Source organism: Cryphonectria parasitica (genome assembly GCF_011745365.1).
Source record: "Cryphonectria parasitica EP155 unplaced genomic scaffold M406scaffold_7, whole genome shotgun sequence".
In the NCBI taxonomy this organism is placed as follows: Eukaryota; Fungi; Ascomycota; class Sordariomycetes; order Diaporthales; family Cryphonectriaceae; genus Cryphonectria; species Cryphonectria parasitica.
The window spans coordinates 2386781-2408384 of record NW_024468915.1 but is presented as its reverse complement, the minus strand read 5'-3'; the positions used below and the strand labels follow the sequence as shown (position 1 = coordinate 2408384).

At 53.5% G+C, this 21604-nt stretch overlaps 5 protein-coding genes across 5 annotated transcripts; 3 read left to right on the top strand and 2 right to left on the bottom strand.

Annotated features, from left to right (window-relative positions):
• Positions 1–2261: 2261 nt before the first annotated feature.
• M406DRAFT_280920 (delta-12 fatty acid desaturase) lies at positions 2262–4735 on the top strand. The gene is made up of 2 exons (XM_040918424.1): positions 2262–3736; positions 3819–4735. The coding sequence occupies exons 1-2, from the start codon at positions 2704–2706 to the stop codon at positions 4265–4267; spliced, it is 1482 nt and encodes a 493-aa protein (XP_040773741.1). The 5' UTR covers positions 2262–2703; the 3' UTR covers positions 4268–4735.
• A 3220-nt stretch (positions 4736–7955) lies between these two features.
• Positions 7956–12697, top strand: M406DRAFT_83015 (family 13 glycoside hydrolase; the record flags this gene model as incomplete). The annotated part of the gene is made up of 2 exons (XM_040926033.1): positions 7956–12542; positions 12632–12697. Coding segments are annotated over exons 1-2 (4644 nt in total), but the record flags the coding sequence as incomplete, so codon positions are not given.
• Positions 12698–13852: 1155 nt separating this feature from the next.
• M406DRAFT_223499 (uncharacterized protein) lies at positions 13853–14446 on the bottom strand (the record flags this gene model as incomplete). Its single annotated transcript, XM_040915654.1, has 2 exons — positions 13853–14015; positions 14100–14446. Coding segments are annotated over 2 exons (510 nt in total), but the record flags the coding sequence as incomplete, so codon positions are not given.
• Positions 14447–17403: 2957 nt separating this feature from the next.
• Positions 17404–19667, top strand: M406DRAFT_63564 (family 13 glycoside hydrolase; the record flags this gene model as incomplete). Its single annotated transcript, XM_040924844.1, has 9 exons — positions 17404–17437; positions 17492–17860; positions 17955–18171; positions 18268–18640; positions 18705–18728; positions 18830–18850; positions 18944–19464; positions 19557–19596; positions 19626–19667. The coding sequence occupies 9 exons, from the start codon at positions 17404–17406 to the stop codon at positions 19665–19667; spliced, it is 1641 nt and encodes a 546-aa protein (XP_040773738.1).
• Positions 19668–20224: 557 nt separating this feature from the next.
• Positions 20225–21233, bottom strand: M406DRAFT_241840 (uncharacterized protein; the record flags this gene model as incomplete). The annotated part of the gene is made up of 2 exons (XM_040916152.1): positions 20225–20635; positions 20910–21233. Coding segments are annotated over 2 exons (735 nt in total), but the record flags the coding sequence as incomplete, so codon positions are not given.
• Between the last annotated feature and the right edge of the window lie 371 nt (positions 21234–21604).

The window sequence follows — 21604 nt, the reverse complement described above, 5'->3', positions numbered from 1 at the left end:
GGGTTGGCCGTGTCTCTCAAGTGAGGCGAGGAGGCTCAACAATTTGGCTTCCCCAACAAAACGATCTGATACGCTGGGCCCTTCGGACGAGCTGCTTTTCAAGGACACTAATAATAGTATGATAGAATATAGTACTAAGTAAAAGAGAAGCAGGGGAAAAAGAGAGGAAGAAGAAAAAGAGGGGACACTTGACTCTGGTGCGCCAGATCAGATGATACGCATCAAATACTCACACCATGATCGTACTGTCAAATTCGTCGTTTGCCCAACCTGAGCAAAACAAAAGTATATCGTGGTCGATTCCATCAATTCCTTCTGGATTTGACTCCTCCAAGACAGGCAAGAAATAATGGGCTGGCTTTGGGAGGGGACGCAGCCAACAAAGCCAAGCAAGGCTTTACCTGGGTTACCCATGCAACTAGCCGACTTCTCGTGCTCTTGTAATGTTTTTGCCTCTCCCCCGGTGGATAAAAGGTGCGCCAATTAGTATTGATAGATAAGATAAGAGCCAGGACGGCCGAATTTGCATGTGAGAGTCAGGGTCCAGGCCCCCCTCTTTTGAGCCCTCACTTGGCTTGTCCTCGACGATGGGTCTTGACCTTGTTTTTTTGTCTTCTCCCCCCAATACACAGCGTCTAGATATTGCAGTACAAGTTACACTGCAGCTTATTTAGGTTCATCTTGGTAGCCCTTGCCGGTGAGAACTCACCAATTGCTCTGGAATGGTGCTCAATTGCTTCTCGGAGCGATTCGACAAGCCTCATACACGCCTCAAGCCTTAGGAAGCCTTAGTTATCGTCTCGGGCTGGCTGAGGTAACACCATAGTACTGGACTCCTGCATGTGATCATCATCTGCATGTCTTTCTCTCTCTTCCTTTCCCCACACCACCTCCCCCTACATTGTAGAAACTTATGGGGCGGTGTGAGAGTTGGTCGGTGTGTAAGAGCTATCAACCATAGTATGTGTGACCTCTTTCTGCACCGTGTTTTGACTCGGGAATCTAACCGCCACCTCCCCTCCCCCTCAATGGATCGTCTCTTGCCGGCTATCTCTCAGAGGCCACGCTAGGGAAAAAAGTATATCGTCTGGACGAAGGCAATAAGAAGAAGAGAAATACGAAAGAGAAGAAAGAACGCCTGGCAAAGCCTAGCTCACCTTGAAGACTTGGCAAGGAGATCATTAGGGATAATACCCACCACAGTGGCGAGAGAGGAGGGGCAGCGCCCTTCGCGCAGCAGCCGTAGCGAAGTCTCCGCCACCGGTCCCCAAGGCGGCGGCAGGGTTCAGATGTGTTTTGAGGCGATCATCCCAAGAATCCAAGAAAGTATGCATTGCGAAGGAAAAGGAAGTAAGATGGTACAGTGCTGACGGACCGGAGGAGGGAATTGCCAGATAAGAGTGAGTCCACGGAGATGATGTGGTAACCCAAGGGTAAAAAGGCCTCGGCGCCGAGGATGAATTGCATGTACATATGAATCAGTGTAGTACTCAAGGAAGAGTGCAGCAAGCCAGCTCAAACTTTGTATTGAACAAGGGAGTTGAGTGTGTGCTGCGTGTTGTATATTGTGTGCTGACCCTTCAGAAGCCCCTAGAGCAGCTTCCACATCAATGCCCCGAGGGCCAACGCACAGCGGGCCTTGTTCACTGTTGAGTGCTGATCCCAGGGACGGACAGGCCCGGCCTGGCCCGGCGCAGGAACCACTTGGGCCCGCGAATTAGCTGCCCGAGCCCCACCTTTCCCACACATTTCTGGGACTTCGTCGTGTCCATTAACCGGGGGGTCTTCTTCCCCAACAGAAAAAAAGAGTTCCCCACGTTGCACAATGTTCGAGAAGAAGGGGGGGGGGGGGGCTGCTGTTCAGATAATAGGGCCCCTTAAAAAAAAAAAAAGACAGAGATGCAAAGATCAGGGACAGATTCAATGACTGGCTCAGTGGTTATTATTCTTTTGTTTGTTCCCCCAGATGTTGACCAGGCCAGACTTCCATATCTACGACGATCATCTATTTAGCAGAGCAGAATACGTGCAGTGGTTTCTGTCCCTGAGTCCAGAGGCGAAGGAAGAAAAAGAAAGGGGGGGAAAAGAAGTAGGGAAAAAGAAAAAAGGTCTAGCTCTGCCTAGGCTGTTTTGCCATCGCTGCTAAAGCGAACAGGGTGCAAATCATTGACCCAAGGGAATTCATAAAATACCTTCCCTACCCTTACGCCCTGCCCTTCTCTCCTTCCCCTTCCACTTCGCCCGAGCTTTCTCGTCCAGTTGAAGCCCTTGGAATTAAAAAAAGCCGAGCAAGATCCTCTCGCCTCAGGACTTGAGTGGTTTCAGGAGAAAGAGCGCTTCCTCTCGAGCTTCCTTTTCCCAAGGTCTCCTTCCTTGCCTCCCTTCTTCTCTAGGCCCAACAATAGGTTGAGACGACACGACACCAAAATATCGGCTTTGACTGCCAACCCTCTCATCCTCAGTATACCGTGTTACCTCCTCCCCTCTGGCCCACACCTAAAGCAGAGAGACAACTCATATACTCGGTCCTCCGTCCATTCACAAAATTAACAAGAGAACACGTTTCTGGATTAAACGCTCGACACTTCAGCAGCTTCTATCCCTCCTTCTGCGGCGTCAGACAAATACAATCTCACACTCGCCATCTTCTTTCTCGCCTTCCTTCCTTTTCAGTACCAATCATTCCACAGCTTGCTCGACAAGATGTCATCGACAGCTGTCTCGGCCAGAGGCCACCCCGCCATGAAGAGGACCATTACCTCTACCACGGTCGACTCTGAGTCGTCTCCTCCTACAGCCACCGCCTCCCCTTTCGACTCGCCCCGCCCTTCGGCCTCGTCGACCTCTCTCTCCTCCATGTCCTCCCTTGACGCTGCCAGCGCCAACAAGATCTCGTATGGAAAGCTGATTGACACGCACGGCAACACCTTCGAGGTCCCCGACTACACCATCAAGGATATCCGGGACGCCATTCCCAAGCACTGCTTCGAGCGTGACGGCGTACGAGGGCTTGGCTATGTCCTGCGCGACATGGCCTGCATAGCCGCCACCTTCTACCTCTTCCACAACTTTGTCACCCCCGACACCATTCCCTCCACCCCCGTGCGCGCCGCCCTCTGGGGTCTGTACACCTTCATGCAGGGCCTTTTTGGCACCGGCCTGTGGGTCCTCGCACACGAGTGCGGCCACGGCGCCTTCTCCCCCTCCAAGCTCTACAACAACATTGTTGGCTGGGTCCTCCACTCCGCCCTCCTCGTCCCCTACTTCAGCTGGCAGATGTCCCACAGCAAGCACCACAAGGCCACCGGCCACATGGAGCGCGACATGGTCTTTGTCCCCCGCACCCGTGAGCAGCAGGCCGCTCGCCTGGGCAAGCTGGTCCATGAGCTGTCTGAGCTGACCGAGGAGACCCCCATCTACACCCTGACCATGCTCATTGGCCAGCAGCTCATCGGCTGGCCCAACTACCTCCTCACCAACGTCACTGGCCACAACTACCACGAGAGGCAGCGTGAGGGCCGTGGCAAGGGCAAGCACAATGGTTTCCGTGGCGGTGTCAACCACTTTGACCCCCGCACGCCCCTGTACGAGAACAAGGATGCCCACCTCGTGGTGCTCAGCGACATTGGTATCGGCCTGGCCGCTACTGCCCTGATCTACCTCGGCAACACCTTTGGCTGGTCCAACATGCTGGTGTGGTACTTTATCCCGTACCTCTGGGTCAACCACTGGCTTGGTGAGTCGTCACACGCCTCGACCCTTTCTCATGTCTCGTCCTGAAGAAAATGGCTTTTTTACTGACTATGTGTAATTCACAGTCGCCATCACTTTCCTCCAGCACACCGACCCTACCCTGCCCCACTACACCGGTGAGGAGTGGACCTTCGTCAAGGGTGCCGCCGCCACGATCGACCGTGAGTTTGGTTTCATCGGCCGCCACCTTCTCCACGGCATCATCGAGACCCACGTCCTGCACCACTACGTCAGCACGATTCCCTTTTACCATGCCGACGAGGCCACCGAGGCCATCAAGCCCGTCATGGGCCGCCACTACAGGGCTGATGTCGCCGACGGCCCTGTCGGCTTCATCAAGGCCATGTACAAGAGCGCGCGTATGTGCCAGTGGGTTGAGCCCAGCGCTGAGGCCGAGGGTCCTGGTAAGAACGTTCTGTTCTACAGGAACCGCAACGGCCTGGGCACCAAGCCCGCCAAGATGAGCCCGAGCGAGGGCCAGGCCAAGGCTGGCATGATCATCGGCGCGGACTAGGAGCAGTTCGGCAGCCTGGACGAAGCTTTGTTGAAGTGATGTGGAAGTCTCTGATGTCTTTATGTCTTTTTTCTTTTCTTTCTCTGAGTCATCTCCCTTCTTCTCGATCCATGGTGGTCATGGCCCTTGCGTCATTTGTGTGTTGCGGAGAATACTGTGTATTTGGGTGCGTATTATCGTCAGGTGAACACTGGTTGCTCGAGAATAGGGACTGGCCAACAAAAACATGGGTAGACAATCTTGTCTACCCTCTCGACAAGCGGCTGGGGAATGCATGGCGCGCAGGGTCATGAGCAAAGCAACCAGCTAGAGGAATAGAAACGGGAACGGCGCTTGTGGTGAACTAGAGGATAAACGATGGGGAGCAAGGAAAGAAAGAAAAAACCAAGAGAAGAGCAGAAACGCATAGACAAAAGGAGAAGGAGAGACAAGCAATCGAGACGAATAGAGAATTTGCGATATGATACCACTATTGTCGTCTTTTGGGCTGTAGAAGCTCGTATCGGTTGTGCCATGTTCCCCAAATTTGCTCTCCGGTGGTCCGCTCCAGAGATTGGACGAGAATGGCACCAACGTAGAATCGCCCAAGCTGGGACTCATCTGGAGCTCACCAGGCGAGAGAGGGGTGCAGCTGCACATAGGCAAGAAACTGCCATGTATACGTGAGCAACACTGGCGAGTGGCGCGGAAGGGAGGAAGAAGGTGGACAGGATATATAAAGCAGCACATGCGACCATTTCTCGGACGGAGAGGGCCCTACTTGTTTGTCTGGCGGGCCAAGGCACGCCCTACAATGATGACGTGCATGGTACTTGGACAGATTATCCTCAGGGTGAGCAATGTCTTGCTTGATGATCTGATTGTTACAAAAGAAATAGTTGCAGGAAGGAGGGAGAGGGTGAAGACGAGAACAAGAAAGAGGGAGGGTGATAGGAGGTAGTTCAGGACTGCGGGAATGCTGGAGATCAAAGTTGGAGATCTCGGATCGCTCGGTCCCGGGGGCCGGAGGGGGAGAAAGAATGGGTATTATTCAGAAATAGGTCCTGATAATGGTAAGGAAGGTGATGAGGGAGGTAGATTGGGTGGAGAGAGCATTGCCTTTCTCTTCTTTCCCTCTTTCTCCACCTTATCTCCATAAACGACAGAAAAAGGGCGAGATGTGATATTTCACTCCGATGGGCATGTACGACCGAACTAGACTCGAGGGTTGCTTTTCGCGTAGTCTTGGTCTTATCCCTGGTCTTCTTTCTCCAAGCGCAGGGCTTGTCCTCTTCTCCTTTTCAATTTTTCAACCTTTCAGATTTCAGATAACGAGGAGTGCACATCACAACTCACTTGACAACTAAAAGGAAGAGAAGGAAAGGAAAGGGAAAAAAAGAAAGAAAGAAGAAAAAGGCAGTTCGTATCATTTGTGGCCCCCCTCCATGGTTATGTGTGCCGAATCAGTCGTCAGGTCGATGTTCAACCAGCGCCTCGATTCCCAGACAACCAGGCTGCCCCACCTCCACACAAAAGTTGGATTGTGTGTTTCCGTTTACCCCGTAGACCTGGTTCTAGACGGTGAGCTGGTGGAACCCATCAACCCCAAGCATCCCAACCCGTTGGTTGTGCTTTGTGTCAATGGTGAGAGAGGGAGAGGGAGGGAGAGGGCAGAGAAAATGCATGTTGAGTTGTCAACTTGTCAGTCAGTGCTTTGCTGTCATGGTGAGCCTATCAACGCTTTCGCTTGACTGGCTTGCACCTTGTATGCATCTGCATCCACTGCATTGTACTATGGTACGGGGGGTTGTAGGCCATAGTGGGGAATAGGAGCTCGAGCTCCGTGGCAGTCGGCGTGCTGGTCACCATTCGTTCTGCTGTGGGCCCCTGCGGCTATCATAAAACATGACCATGCATAAAATACCACTGCCATGTCGCTGGTGGTGTTGTCCGTGGTCGCAACCGTAGGTCGCCGGATCAAGTGAACGAAGAAGGAGAAAGAGGAGGAGAAGAGAAAAACAAAAAGGAAGACAAGAGGAGCAGAAGGAGCCTTTCCTGTTCCTGTCGAGCCCTGTGAGAGAGAGCCTATCTCACCCACCTCACCTCACCTCAGCTGCCGCCAGATCCCGTTTGAAGCGTGCAGTAGTCTCCTCCAAGTTTAGAACCAAGGATGGGAAATGAGGAGTGAGCCCAGCGTTGCGTTGGCTTTCTGTACCTGCGCTAAGCTGGCAAGTAGCTCGAGAAACCCGATAACCCAAAAACAGCCCGTCACTGAAGAAAAAGGAAAGAGAAAAAAAAAGGCTCGAGACTCAAAATTTCCATGCCTTGGCCTTGGTTCCTGCTCTCGAATTGAGCTATTTCTAACCTTGTATTCCCCATAATTCTTTTTTCCTCCCCATCCCCTTAGCACAACATACATGGAAGCAGCCGTGGCTTGATCCTGGTCACCATCGTCATCATGCAGCCACAGCTGTCAGCCTGATGCGTGTCTCTGCTTTGCTTTGGCTTACTCTGCTTCCGTACATAGGTCCGGTTCCTTGTTGGGCGGGGCACTTCTCTTGTGCGGGAACAATCCCATCTTCAAGATACGCACCTTTTTGCGAGAGCCATCATGTATGCCTGCAATTGGGATCAGAACATCGCACATAATTATAGCTCGTGAGCAGGTGAGGCGGCCGTTTTCTTTGGCCCATCCCGCAGGCCTTGACCACGGCCCACGACAGCTGCCTCTTGCTCCTTTTGTCTTTCTCTTAAAATCCCACCCCTAAAAATCTATGAAAATTCATCATCCCATACTACATCGTCGTTGTCGTCGTCGTCGTCGTAGTACTTTTCCTTTCCTATCCCACGTCTACCCATCGGCCCCCATTCTGACCTATCTTGTACTTTGTACCATGTACCATGTAATTAGGGAAAGACCTCTCCGGCTCCTGCCACGATTACCACAGCACGCCTTCCTCAACCTTTATGCAGCTGCATAGTACACAGACTACATAGCACTTACTAAATACTACCTACTCCCTTTCCTAGCGCCCAAGATTTCCAGGTCCAAGGCTTGGAAGCTCATCCTCCCGTCCCCGGTATCCTGGACCTTGTTTTCAGAAGTCTCTCATCATCAGGAACTCTTTCACTTTTTCTTCTTCTTATCTTCTTTTTCTCCTTCCTATTCTCAACTCTTAAGCTCTACCGTCGACAACCTTGGACCAGACCACGCATTCTCTCCTCGCTTCCTCACCTTCTCACTCATTCTTTGAGAGTTGCTTGTATTAATACCTAAAGGTCGTGCCCGTCTGTGGTTCCGACTAGGTACTTACGTGCTTGATGTATGACTAAGGCTGGAGGCTCACACACAAAGCTCCTCTGTCGATAGCATCATCATATCGTTCCCGCCCTGATTATCACGTCTCTATCTTTTACTGTTACCTTGACACGTGTGATTTGGACATCATTTTCTATCTTCTTTTTCGGGGGAGTTCAGCTCGACCTTTGACAACGTCTCACTTCTTCGCCTGCCAATCGCCGATCTTCCAACCCTCCAGCCTCCACAAACGAGTCCAGACCCTGCCTTGCCAGCTGGTTGCCCCTCCTTGAAACACACGTGCATACGCACCAGTCCAGGCGGCCAAGCTCAAGCTCAAGCTCTCAGTCCCCCCCAGCTCAGGTCCGGCGCGGGACACAGCTCTTCTTCTTCCCTCTTATCAACATGATACCAAGAACCATGGTGTCCAACGAGGTTTACCTGTTGCCCCTCAACGACGACGGCTCGCCTGATGTCGCCGGCCAATATGTCTACATCGCCCCCAAGACGCATGACCCCGTCACCATCCGCTTTACCATCGAGGGCACCTCGAGCATATGTCGCCACGGGAGCCTTTGGGTCAACATTCCGGACCAAGGCCAGGAATTCCAGAGGCACTCGTTCAGAGAGTTTCCCTTGGTGCCCAACTTTACTCGTGACATAGAAATCTCTATCCCCATCTACCAGCCTGGGCCTTATACCTACTATGTTACCTACGCAGCTCTGCCAGAGCTGTCCGAGGGCCTTAGGGAGAACGGTACTGCCAGCGAGGAGAAGAAGCAGTCCCCCTTCTTCTACATTGATGTCGCTCCGCGGCTGAGCCTCGACGGCTCATCTCTGCCTCTGCCTGCCCTGTCCGTCTTCTCCATCATCAGCAAGTTCATGGGCAGATACCCTCAGGACTGGGAGAGGCATCTGGCCGGTATCAGCGACAGGGGATACAACATGGTCCATTTTACCCCGTTGCAGGTTCGTGGAGACTCCAATTCGCCCTACAGTCTCTATGACCAGCTCGGCTGGGACCCGACCTGTTTCCCTGCCGGGGAGCAGGACGTCAAGAAGATGGTGGACAGCCTGGAGCAGAACCACTCACTTCTAAGTCTTACCGATATTGTCCTCAACCACACGGCCAACAACGCCGGGTGGCTGCTGGACCACCCTGATGCGGGCTACAACCTGACCACCGCTCCCTGGCTCGAGTCCGCCTACCTGCTCGACACCAGGCTGCTCGAGCTCGGCTCCAAGCTCGGCAAGCTCGGTCTGCCCACGGACATCCAGTCAGAGGAGGATCTCGTTAAGATCATGGGCGCCGTGAGGAACGTCATCAGCGAAATCCGCCTGTGGGAGTACTATACTCTCGATGTCGACCGGGACGCAGACGCTGGTGTTGAGGCCTGGACTGCTGGGCGCGCCGATGAAGCTGCTCTTGCCCTGCCACATGGATCCGTCGAGGAGCAGGCTGCCCTCCTGAGATCAGGGCTCGTCGGCATAGACCGCCTGGGCGAGCGGTTCCGGCGCAAGGTCAGACCAGAGGTGGCGGCCTCTTACCTCACAGCCGTCCTTGGCAAGTTTGAGACGGCCACGGACGAACAAAAGAAGGATGCCCGTGCGAAGCTGGCATCCGGGCTGGACGTCGTCAATGTCGAGTATTACAAGGAATATGACGCCGAGTCGGCCGTCATCCTCGACCAGCTGTTCAACCGCATCAAGTACTGCCGCCTGGACGAACACGGCCCGAAGATGGGTCCTATCGGCACAGACAGCCCTCTTATCGAGTCATATTTCACCCGCCTGCCAGCCAACGAGAAGACGGCACATCACAAGAAGGAAGACCTGGCTCTTGTGAACAATGGCTGGGTCTGGGGCGGCAATGCCCTCGTCGACAATGCTGGCCCTGAATCCAGGGTCTACCTGCGCCGCGAGGTGATTGTCTGGGGCGACTGCGTTAAGCTGAGGTACGGCAAGGCACCTGAAGACAGCCCATTCCTCTGGGAACATATGACCAAGTACGCTCGCATGCTGGCGAAATACTTTGCGGGTTTCCGCATCGACAATTGCCACTCAACCCCGATCCATGTTGCAGAGCACATTCTCGATGAGGCTCGGCGGATCCGACCGGACCTGTATGTTGTGGCAGAGCTCTTCTCCGGATCGGAAGAGATGGACTACGTCTTTGTGAAGAGGCTGGGCTTGAGCTCTCTCATTCGTGAGGCCATGCAGGCCTGGAGCACGGGCGAGCTCAGCCGTCTGGTGCACCGCCACGGCGGCCGTCCCATCGGGAGCTTCGAGGTGGACGAAGTCTCCAGGAACAGCGCCAGAAGTCCCACGTCGCCACCAATGTCGCCAACAGGCCAGAATGGCTCATCAGCCCAAAATGGTGACGAGTCTATGAAGAGGGAGGTTGTCCGCCGGATCAAGCCCGTGCCCGTCCAGGCCCTGTTCATGGACTGCACACACGACAATGAGACACCTGCACAAAAGCGGGACGCTCGCGACACGCTCCCAAATGCAGCACTGGTCAACATGTGTGCCAGCGCCACTGGCAGTGTCATGGGTTACGACGAGATATACCCGAAGCTTATTGATCTGGTAGGCGAGACCAGGCTGTACACGTCCGAGTCCTCCAACGGCAAGAAGGTCGAGACAGGTGGTGGGAAGAACGGCATCGGCGGCGTCAAGAAACTCCTGAACCAAATCCACACGCTGATGGGCAAAGACGGCTACGACGAGACTCACATCCACCACGAGGACCAGTACATCACGGTTCACAGGGTGCATCCCGAGTCCCGTAAGGGATACTTCCTCATCGCCCACACCGCCTTCCCAGGATACGGCAACGGCAACGGTGCCTTCAACCCTGTCCACCTCACCGGCACCAAGGTCCGACACCTGGGAAGCTGGATGCTCGAGGTAGACACCCGTGAGGAGACCAAGAAGGAGGTGTTGGAGGACAAGAGCGCGCTGCGAGGACTGCCGAGCCGCGTCATCGATCTGCCCGGCGTCCGGATCGATGTCAAGGGGGCAGATACCACCATCACTGTCCGTGATAAGTTCCCGCCGGGCAGTATCGCCCTTTTCGAGACCTGGATCCCTGCTGCCGAGCACTCGTCCGGTCTTGATACCTTTGTCACCTCAGGGGCAAAGGAAGCATTCGCAGAGCTGGACCTTATCGACCTGAACTTCCTTCTCTACCGCTGTGAGGCCGAAGAGCGCGACAGCAGTGCCGGGCGCGACGGCGTCTACGACATTCCCGGCTACGGAAAGCTTGTCTACGCCGGCCTGCAGGGCTGGTGGAGTATCTTGAAAGATGTGATAAGAGACAACAACCTCGCTCATCCTCTCTGCCAGAACCTTCGTGATGGCCAATGGGCTCTGGATTACATTATTGGCCGTCTTGAGCGAGCCTCGGAGGGCGAACTCTACTTCCGCATCGCAAAACCGACCCTGTGGTTGAAAAAGCGCTTTGACGCTGTTCGAAAGATTCCCAGCTTCCTTCTGCCTCGCTACTTCGGCCTGGTCATGCGTGCCGCGTACATGGCGGCCTGGGAGCGCGGCATCTCGTTGATGAACGAGAACGTGCAGAAGGGCCAGTGGTTCTTGCAGAGCCTTGCCATGGTCAGCGTGCAGGAGCAGGGCGTGGTCAAGTCGGGCTCACTGTATCCCAAGACCCTTGTCCCCTCTCTGGCTGCCGGTCTGCCTCACTTTGCCGTGGAATGGGCTCGCTGCTGGGGTCGTGACGTCTTCATCTCCCTGCGCGGTCTTCTTCTCGGGACCGGGCGGTTCGAAGAGGCCAAGGAACACATCAAGGCGTTCGCGAGCGTCCTGAAGCACGGCATGATCCCCAACCTCCTCGCTTCTGGCAACACGCCTCGCTACAACGCCCGCGACTCCATCTGGTTCTTCCTGCAGTGCATACAGGATTACACCAAGCTGGCACCCGATGGGCTGGACATTCTGCAGGAGAAGACCAAGAGGCGTTTCCTGCCTTATGACGACACCTGGTTTGACACTGAGGACCCGCGGGCCTACTCGACGGAGAGCACAATCGAGGATGTGATCCAAGAGGCCCTACAGCGTCATGCGGAGGGCATGTCGTTCCGTGAGGCCAACGCTGGCCCGCAGATTGACTCACAGATGAGAGACGAGGGCTTCAACATCGAGATCCATGTGGACTGGACCAACGGCTTCGTGTTTGGTGGCAACCAGTTCAACTGCGGGACCTGGATGGACAAGATGGGCGAGAGCGAGCGCGCAGGGTCCAAGGGCATCCCAGGCACGCCCCGTGACGGAGCTGCCGTGGAGATCACCGGCCTTCTATACAGCACGCTCAACTGGGTGCAGGAGCTCTCCAGCTATGGCAAATTCAAGTACAGCAGCGTGACCAAAGCGGATAAGTCCACCATCAGCTTTAAGGAGTGGGCGGACCTGATCAAGGCCAACTTTGAGCGCTGTTACTACGTTCCCCTATCTGCAGAAGCCGACAAGGATTACGACGTCAACTCCAGCATCGTCAACAGGCGCGGCATCTACAAGGACCTGTATAGGTCCGGCAAGGAATACGAGGACTACCAGCTCCGGGCCAACTTCCCTATCAGCATGACTGTGGCTCCGAGCCTGTTCGATATGCAGCATGCCATCGACGCCCTCATCCTGACTGATAAGGTCCTTCGCGGCCCGACAGGCATGGCAACGCTCGACCCGGCCGATCTCAACTATAGGCCGTACTACATCAACTCGGAGGACAGCGAAGACTTCGCCACCTCCAAGGGCAGGAACTACCACCAGGGACCGGAGTGGCTTTGGCCCACGGGCTTCTTCCTGCGTGCGCTGCTCAAGTTCGACCTGGCGAGACGCGACCCCAGCGACAGGGAGGGCCGCACGGAGGCTTTCCAGCAAGTCACCAAGAGGCTGATGGCGTGCAAGAACATGATCAGGGAATCTCCCTGGGCGGGACTGGCAGAGCTGACGCAAAAAGACGGTGCTTTCTGCGGTGATTCGGTAGGTTGAGAATCCAAAGTCCCTGGCAGTGACTCTTCTTTCCATCCACAGGTTCATTAATTACTAACGCTATTCGCTCTCTTCTACAGTGCCCTACACAAGCATGGTCAGCTAGTTGTCTGATCGATCTCTACATGGACGCTGCAGAATACCAGGCTTAAGAGGCAGCATGAAGAAACAGGGCTGTTGTGATGTTTTGCACTGCATCTCGTGGGGCGTTCTTTGCTGCAAACGGGCATTAAAGAAAGAAGAAAAAAAAGACATGCATATAATACGATTATTCTTCTTACTCTCTTTCCTCGGAGGACTGGGTGACGAGTATTGGGGAGAGATTCGAAGAAAGAAAAATAGGGAAAAGGGGGGGGGGGGGAGCACACATACACACAAAAATCGGATGCGTAGATTCGGCGAAACCTAGAAGTTGCATACAAACATTGTGCCTACAAATCAGTGATGAATGAGAATATCTGGATCACGAATCAAGTCAAAAGTGATTCGTCATGCAGTCTTGTCGTCTTTTGATGTGATCGTTGATACAGAACAAGGATATTTATTTTCGTTTTCTTATTTTGGTTCCAACAAGAGCAGAACAACAAGTCAGCCCGGCCCCGGCCCATGCAACGGAATGCTAAATAGTAGTAGTAGCTTAGGAAAACGGATCAAGAAGAAAAAGACGTGAGGAAATTTGAAAGAATACAGATCGGAGAAAGCTCTTCTGACCCAGAGGAGCACATGCCGATCTGTATATGCCAAAAAAGAGCCGCCACGGCCTTGGACCTCTTTCTGCTCTCTGGAACCGCCCTGATTCTCTCGCAGAGTTTCAATTCCCCTCCCATTCCCTCCCAATCCATACCCAAAAAGAAACGAAGCAATAAAAACAGCAAAAAAACCAGCAGACGCCACACAGAGAAGCCGAGATAGTAGTACTTCACAACGCCACAGCCTGCTCGAATTTTTCTTTTAGCCGCCTTTGAAATCCCGTCGTCTTCGTAAATATCTGTTTGATGCTGGCTTCGCCTTCTGGTTCATCCAACAGAAAAATGAAGGATTCCTCATACTCCAGCCATGTGCCATAGGCCCGATTCGCTCCGTGTTCATTAAGAATATTATGTTTTTTTTCTCCGTGGGTTTTGTTCTTTTTGTTGTGTTCTTCTTTCCTCGTGGTTCTCTCTGAGCATGCTTGGTTATTATGACCTGCCTGAGAGATTCCACTTCCTCTTGGGCGGCTTCTCGTTGTCCGGCATGAAAGCGCCTTGGCGAGACGCAAGCACCGAGCCCGAGCGGTTGGGGGTGCCAGCGCCATACGGATTCTGGCCTGAGCCTGTGCGCGCAGCGAGGTTCTTGCCCAGGGCATACTGGCGATCCTTCTTGCGCAGGTAGTGGCGCCGCCAAAAAGCGGCGCCGGTCCAGATACCGGCAATGCCGACGACCATGACGACAATGAAAATCACCCATTGCCAATGGGAGGATAGCCTGATATCATTCGAAGACGGGGGGTCAGTTCAATCTTCAATGCAGGGTACAGGAAACAAGAGAGGATAGGGTGCGCCAACTCACCAGCCACCGCCACCGGAACTACTAGATGAGCTCGCAGAAGATGTGGATGTTGCCCCAGCCGAGGACGTGGTAGTGTCAGCCTCTAGAGCCTGCACGCTCTTGCACATGCTCTGATACCAGCTGGTGATGCTGTCAAAGCCGCTTGGGTCGGCCGTACACGCATCGTCGCAAGGTCCAGCAGTGGTGGAAGAGAAGGCGGTCAATCTGGCGTCGGAGCAGAAACACTCCTCGTAGACAACGGAGGTGGTGGAGGCAACCACAGGGGGCACGCAGGCTCCATTGACATCATAGAGAGGACCGCAGGATGATGCACAGGCGGGGAGACTGGCAAATGGCACGATAGTTGTCGACGCTGTGGCGGAAAAAGAATGTCAGTAGGGAGAGAGGCGCCAAGGGAAGGGGGGGGGGGGTTAAAGAAACACCGGGGGAAAAAGGTAAAGCGTACCCATCTTGTATGCGGACAGCGACGTCTACTGTGTAGATATTCTAATTATTTTCAAACTGCAAATCGTCTCAACTTGGATCGCCTTGACGCCTTTGGCAATTGCGGCGAACAAGGCGGGGAGGGGAGCAGAGGCCTGTGCTCGAGTGCTCGGAGCAGAACGGCAAGGTGAGCCTCGAGGCAGGTCGCAGACGATGTACGTATCGTTTACAGGAGTCGCGCGAATGTAAGGAGTGTGGTGAGAGGGACGAGTCTTTGCGCGATAATTTTGATGTCGGACTCGGGCTGTGAAATTGCGGCTAGCTTCGATCGATCGTTCCGGACGAGGGGTGATAAGTGACTCCAGGGAGGATGAGGCCAGTGAACTTCGGCTGTGATTTGAGTCGTAATACAAAGATGCTCCCGCTGCCGGCTGCCGGGTTTGTTGTGGTAGGTCGTCTGGGGAGGAGGATGGAGCCAAGGAGAGACCTGTGTTGTGGGAGGGTGGTGAGGGTATCGTGTGTGTGCGTGCGTGTATGTAGGTTGCCGAGTTTGGCGGAAATGGATCGATCAGATGGGGGAGTAAAGAAGAGAGTCTAGTCTATAGAGTGGAGATGGGAACCGAAGACCGGGAAATGCATGTACTGTGTGTGTACGCAATGCAAATGTACGGGTAGTAGGAGGGGGGCACGAGACAGGCTTGCGTGTGTGCTTTGTCGATCTCGTCGCGAAAAAGACGGTCGGTCGGTCGATCAATCAGTCGCTGCTTGTCGTCTTCGTCCTCGTCTTTGTCCCTGTCGTGACCGTCTTGACAATCTTTTCACACACCTAAACGAGCGTGACGGTACCTCTATGTGCAGCCGTTTCTTATTATTTTGCAGCCGTACTTGGTGGTGGAGGTGTGGATGAGAATGGATCGTGTCGAGGAAGAGACGGCGATCGTGACGAGTGGAGAGAGGAGGGAGGGTAACAGTGACAGGTGATCATCTATTGGTAGGGCAGAGGAAGGGAGGAAGAGGAAAAGAGAGTCGATGGCTGCTCTTTCTCGCTCTCATGCCTGGAGAAACCTTGCAGGCAGGCCCGGGAAATTGTCACTGATGGGGCATTGGCATCCAGAGCTGCACCAGGTGATGACTGAGTGACCCCCCCCTGGCCCCCCATCATGCTCTAGGCGAGGCATGGCCTATAGTGGAGCATGGGCACCTGGGCACCTGACGGTGGATGGGGGGGGGGGCCCTGGGTGACCCTGGATGGTCCTGTACTCCGCTCGCGCCGGTACTGGTTTGGGGTGGTGGAAAGAGGGAGAGAGGAGGGGGCGGGAATGAAGGGCTGGCCTGCTGACGCAATCTTTCTGCCCCTACTTGCAAGGATCGGACGGCACGGGTCGATCGTGATTGGACCCTGTAGGGGCTGGGCAGGTGCTAGAAGAAGGTAGTACGCATGCATCAAGTAGCGACTTGGCATTACTATGTACAGGGCACTACAGGTACTATAGCACAGTCGCTACCGTATTCTAGCGTCTGCCTGCTGTGCGTGAGTTGCTGAGCCCTGTTCTGTCTGTCTGTTCCGAGGTGCTGTGTGCCAGGCGGTTGGTAGTGTTTTACCTAAAGTTTGGAGGTGAGTGTACAGAATTTGCAGCATGCAAAAAGGTTACAAATTAACTCTCTTTTCTTCTACTTTTTTTTCCCCTCGCTCCCCCACGTGGATGAGCCCAACACAACAGCGGTTACAATTTACGGATCCTAGAACTCCGTATTCATTGATCACAGCGCTTACAGGCACACAAGGATGCTGTGGTCTCTATATACATAGCAACACGCAAATCTTGATCCATCTGGGTAACTTTTCATCCCTCGCTCATGATCCTTCCGCGCATGCCAGGCAGCAGGCACAGTCTTGTCGCAGACCGCGTCTGCTTGGAATGCTCTCATCAAGCTGAAATTTCAACGCGTCGAACTCCTTGGTTGTGTCGTGTCTCTATTGCCTGCTTGGATTTTTCTCTTTTCTCTGGCTTTCTTCTGGTTCTTTTTCTTCTTCTTTTTTTCCTCCCCTTTTCTGTCTCTCCTCTGTTCTCACTCTACTTCTTTCCTTGCCACCTCCTACGCTCCTGGTAGCACCGTCACATTGGTCTTACACCCAAGTCACCCTTTTTCAGTCTGCAATACGCTCTGCTGACTCGGCACGCCCAGGCCGAGTTGGAGGAGAGCTTTGGCATCCTCCTGTGCTACCACCTTTGCCCAGTTTGTCAAGGGTAAATTACCAATGCCCTTCCCTTGTCCACGCCTGTACACAAATAACATCTGCCATTCATATTACGTGAGGAGGCATGCTGTTCGGCATCATGTGGAAACTGTTCACATATCATTGTCTGCAGGCGACCAATGATATGATCAGTTGAGTTCCCAAAAAGAGTGTGGTTCAGCTCAGTTCCTCAGGTAAAACAGGTATGGATTACTTAATCAGCACAACTAGGGACGATGAGTGAGTCCTTGGGCTTAGTCTGTGCCAAGCTACTTGAGTCAATCACTCACCGTGTTTTGTGCTGGACAGAAGCCGCTACTCATTACTATAGCAGGTAACAAGAGTATTGAGCCTGCTACAAATGTTACTGGAGGCTAACAGTGGAAACTTGGATTACGTTATCGCGAACAATCCCCCTTGAGGCATTATTATATGTGGCCCTGGGACTCTTTTCACCCTGTCAATAATAGTATTGTGGTGTATTGAAATCGTCATCGTAGTTCTTCTTTCTTTTTTTTTTTTAATAAACTTTCACACTCACTTTGAGATTTGAGGTTAGTATAGAAAGCAAGAGCAAGGAAAAGAGAAAGAAGGGGGAAAGAAAAGAAGACGCCGCATTTCATTGGTGTATATCCAGCCATAATGGTCAACTTCCCGCCTCTCCCTCTACGCCGTGGTGGGCGCGCAGGCCACGCAAAAGACTCCTCCTCCTCGCCTCCTACCACCACAGCCAACACCAATCAGACCATGTTTCAAGGATTCGAGTGGTATGTCCCATCCGACCAGAAGCACTGGCAGCGACTCGACAACGCCCTCCCGAGCCTCGAGGCTTTGGGCATCACAAGCATATGGATTCCCCCCGCCTGCAAGGCTGGCTGGCACACGAGCAACGGTTATGACCTCTACGACCTCTTTGACTTGGGCGAGTTCGACCAGAAGGGTGGCAGGGCTACCAAGTGGGGCACCAAGGAGGAGCTCATCGCTCTGGCAGAGAGAGCCAGGGGCCGTGGCATCAGCATTTTATTTGATGCTGTGCTTAACCACAAAGCCTCTGCTGACCGTGCTGAGACGGTGCTGGCGACAAAAGTTGACCCCAAAAGTGAGTCTGATATTGTGTTATCCCCCCCCGCCCCCCCCCCCAAAAAAAACCTGTTGGCAGAAAGAAAATCTGACGCAAGTTGTCTCGTTGCTAGATCGGTTGGTGTCTGTGGGAAAGCCAGGAGAGATCGAAGCGTGGTGTGGCTATGACTTTCCCGGTCGGGGCTCTGGATACAGCCCGCTGAGATGGAACCAAACTCACTTCAATGGCATAGACTACTGCCATCACCTCAAGACCCACGGCGTATGGAAATTTGAAGGCAAGGAATGGGCCCAAGATGTCGATGAGGAGCTCGGCAATTACGATTACCTGTAAGATGGCCCTCCGATCCGCCCCCAGCATATTCTTATCATTTGTGTTATTCCCTTTTGCGTACTATTCTTATTAATCATTCATGCTTTATCCAGCATGTTTGCAAATGTCGACCATAGGAACCCAGAAGTTCGCCAGGACCTGTTCTACTGGGTCCAGTGGCTTGCACAACAAATCCCACTGGGAGGGCTGCGCCTGGACGCCATCAAACACTATTCTGCTTCCTTCCTGAGAGACTTCCTCAGACATGTGCGTGCCACTGTCGGAAAGAACTGGTTCATTGTTGGCGAATACTGGCGGGAGAACCTGAACGTGCTGGCCAAGTACATTGAGTACATGGATCATTGCCTGTCTCTGTTCGATGTGAGGCTCGTGTCCAACTTTTCCCGGCTGTCAAGACATCAGAATACAGATCTTCGAAGTGTCTTTGACGGGACGTTAGTCTCGCTGAAACCGAATAATGCTGTGGTATGTTCCAGGGTATCTTGATTCACAGCGGCACATACATAACCTTTCTAACTTGTGTTTTTAGACTTTTGTTGCAAATCATGATACGGTACGTAAGCTATGCTTACGGCATAAATCTTCCTCCTTCATAATACTCGTTCATTCATTCATAACACGCATACTAATATGTATTATTGCCTTTGTATCTAGATGGAAGGTCAATCTTTAGAAGTCAGTAGTATTGCAGTAACACCCCCTCCTACGACGAACACACGGTCTATACGAGACTTGAGAATACTCAAATAACACTGACCTCCTTCGAAGACGCCAGTAGCAGAATTCTTCGTCCCCCTCGCCTACGCACTCATCCTCCTGCGTGCAAACTGCGGTCTCCCATGTGTTTTCTACGGCGATCTATACGGTTATTCCAAGCCAGACGGCAGCGGATTCGCCCAACCCCCCTTTGGCGAGAAGACCCTCCCGCGGCTTCTCCTGGCCCGCAAGCTCTATGCCTACGGCCCACAGATCGATTATCTTGACCAGCCGCACTGTATAGGCTTCACCAGGCAGGGCCAGGCCCCGCACCCCGCCGACGGGGGATCCTGTACCTGGAAGAGGGCCGGCCTGGCGGTCATCATGACGAACGCGCGCGAGTTTGGTAGCAAGGCCATGTGTGTCGGGAAGCAGCACGCAGGCGAGATCTGGACTGACATCCTTGGCGGATGCTGGGGCGAGGTTAGGATCGATGACGAGGGCTGGGGGGTCTTTGGTTGTGCGCCGAGAAGCGTCGCTGTCTGGGTGCATCGCCATGCTCCTCGGCGGGACGAGCTGGACAACTTTGTGTTGTGAGTTGGAATTTCTTTTCTGATTCTATTCAACATGGGATCCTTACTCGCCCTTTTGGATCGACAGGATATTAACAATGCTGTATGATTAGGGATTGGGACATCTACCGCCGTGGAGCTTACAGCGGGGCTGTGACGGCGAACGATCTGTATACGGCCAGACTGAGCACGGAGCCGGCATGGATGTCGACTGTATAAGATGATGAGCATAGAAATAACCAGACAGAGGTTTAGAGAAGAGGATAGAGAGAAACTTCGAAGAGAGAGTCTACCGGCAATAACACGGCAATTTATGTTGGTCTCATGTCGAGTCAACGTCATTGATATTACAAACAGCTGTAGAGAAGACTGCTTGTCTCGGGCACTTCGACATGATATTGTAGCATACACACAAGTATAGAGTAAGAGCGAGAACCAGCGTGGAAAAATGGAGGGATACTTCAGACATATATTCATGAAAGGTGGAGTCAACAATCTACTCAACCTCAAGCTCACTTGACGACACTCCTTTCCGGTGGTCTAGTTCGATCTGACTCTCGCTAAGATGCAGCGTCGGTCCTGTCAAGCCAACGACGGCACTACCCCCGTCCCCTTTCCTCACATATCCCCGAGAATTGTATCCTCCTCGCGAAGATGACCCGCCCGTAGCATAGGTCGCTGCAGCCTTCCCCCCTCCAGTCGCCCTCAACCGCCGGCTCCTAGAGCTGTTCGACAGGTGCCGAATCGCCGGCAAGCTCGTCACGATCATGGACACCGCGCACTCCAGACCAGACCAGATCAGAGGGCCAGTGTTGTCCCACGAGGGGTTCGACGACTGCGCGAAGCGCACGATGAACCCGAGCCGGATGCAGCTCGTCAGCAGGATGAAGAAGCCCAGGCTGAACATGAGACACACCTCGAGCTTGAGGCGGGCGGTGGTGTGCAGGTTGCGCAGCAGCGGCATGGGGGCGACGAGGATGGCGGCGTCCTGGGCGATGCTTGTGGCGCCGGCGGCGTAGGCGAGGGCGTGCACGTTGAGGCAGCGGTGCGGGTTAGAGGAGGTCTCCTTGAGGAGCCATCCCTCCCAGACAAACGAGATGGGTACGCACTGGAAGATCTGCAGGAAGACGAAGATGGTGCCGCTCAGGGCGACCCAGGCGATCAGGCCGTAGCAGACGCGGCGGAAGGTTTTCTGGGGGAAGATGCGGAGGAAGCAGAAGAGCATGGCTAGCTTGGTGAGGACGAGGACGGCGAGGTAGAGGGACTCGTCTGCGTAGAAGAGCTTGAGGGCAAAGGTGAAGTCGGCCTGGTCCACCTCCCAGATGTCGAGGCCAAAGCCGAGTTGACCAACTGTGGAGTGTTAGCAGAGTCATTTCTTTTATTTTGTATCTTGATATATCATATGGAAAAAGAAAAAAAGAAGGGAAGTCTTATCACCTACTGTAGTGACCAAGGATTTCAAAGACAATCCAAATAGGAAAACAGACCACCATGATCCAGTCGTCCACCTCGTAGCGTGGTGCATACCTCCATCTGCCGTAGAGGCGTAAGAGGACCGCCGGGAAGGCCAACAGCTCGATAGCCAGAGGAGCAAGCAGGGTCCCCCTCATGGAGCGGACCGGATAGTCACATGCATCAGCTTGTGCCTTGGCGACGTCGAGGGAGTCGGCCACGGTGCAGTCCTCGAGCAAACATGCCTTTGTCGCCTGAGCGAGTTGTGTGTTGGTGCAGATGCAGCTGGTGTTGGTGAATGATGCACACGCGGACTGGGGGATGGCCGAGATCACGCAGGTTTGCTAAATCATACCGAATTATTGTCAGTTGCCATAAAATATCACGACCTTGGAAATCCTGCCCAACAACAATGAAGGGCGAAGACGTACAGCACATGCTGATATATGACTGAAGGCGTCAAGGAAAGCAGTCTCGTTTGTCTGCGCCGAACATATCTGGTGGAACAATGTGACGAGAAGCAGCACAAATATTAGCCTTGGAGACATCGTGTTGATCTCTTTTCTCTTGAGAGACGGCTGAATTTGCTCTGCCACACTGAGGCACAGCTACCACCGCACATGTGCCTTCGCGAGGAGAGGACATTGCATTTATTTTAATAGAGACAGAGGAGGACAGAGCGAGAGAAAAGGCGCGGACCAAAGTCTCA

Coding starts and splice junctions, on each gene's coding strand:
- M406DRAFT_280920 (XM_040918424.1), top strand. CDS start 2,704: ATGTCATCGACAGCTGTCTCGGCCAGAGGCCACCCCGCCATGAAGAGG. Junction 3,737..3,818: donor CTGGGTCAACCACTGGCTTG/GTGAGTCGTCAC, acceptor TGTAATTCACAG/TCGCCATCACTTTCCTCCAG.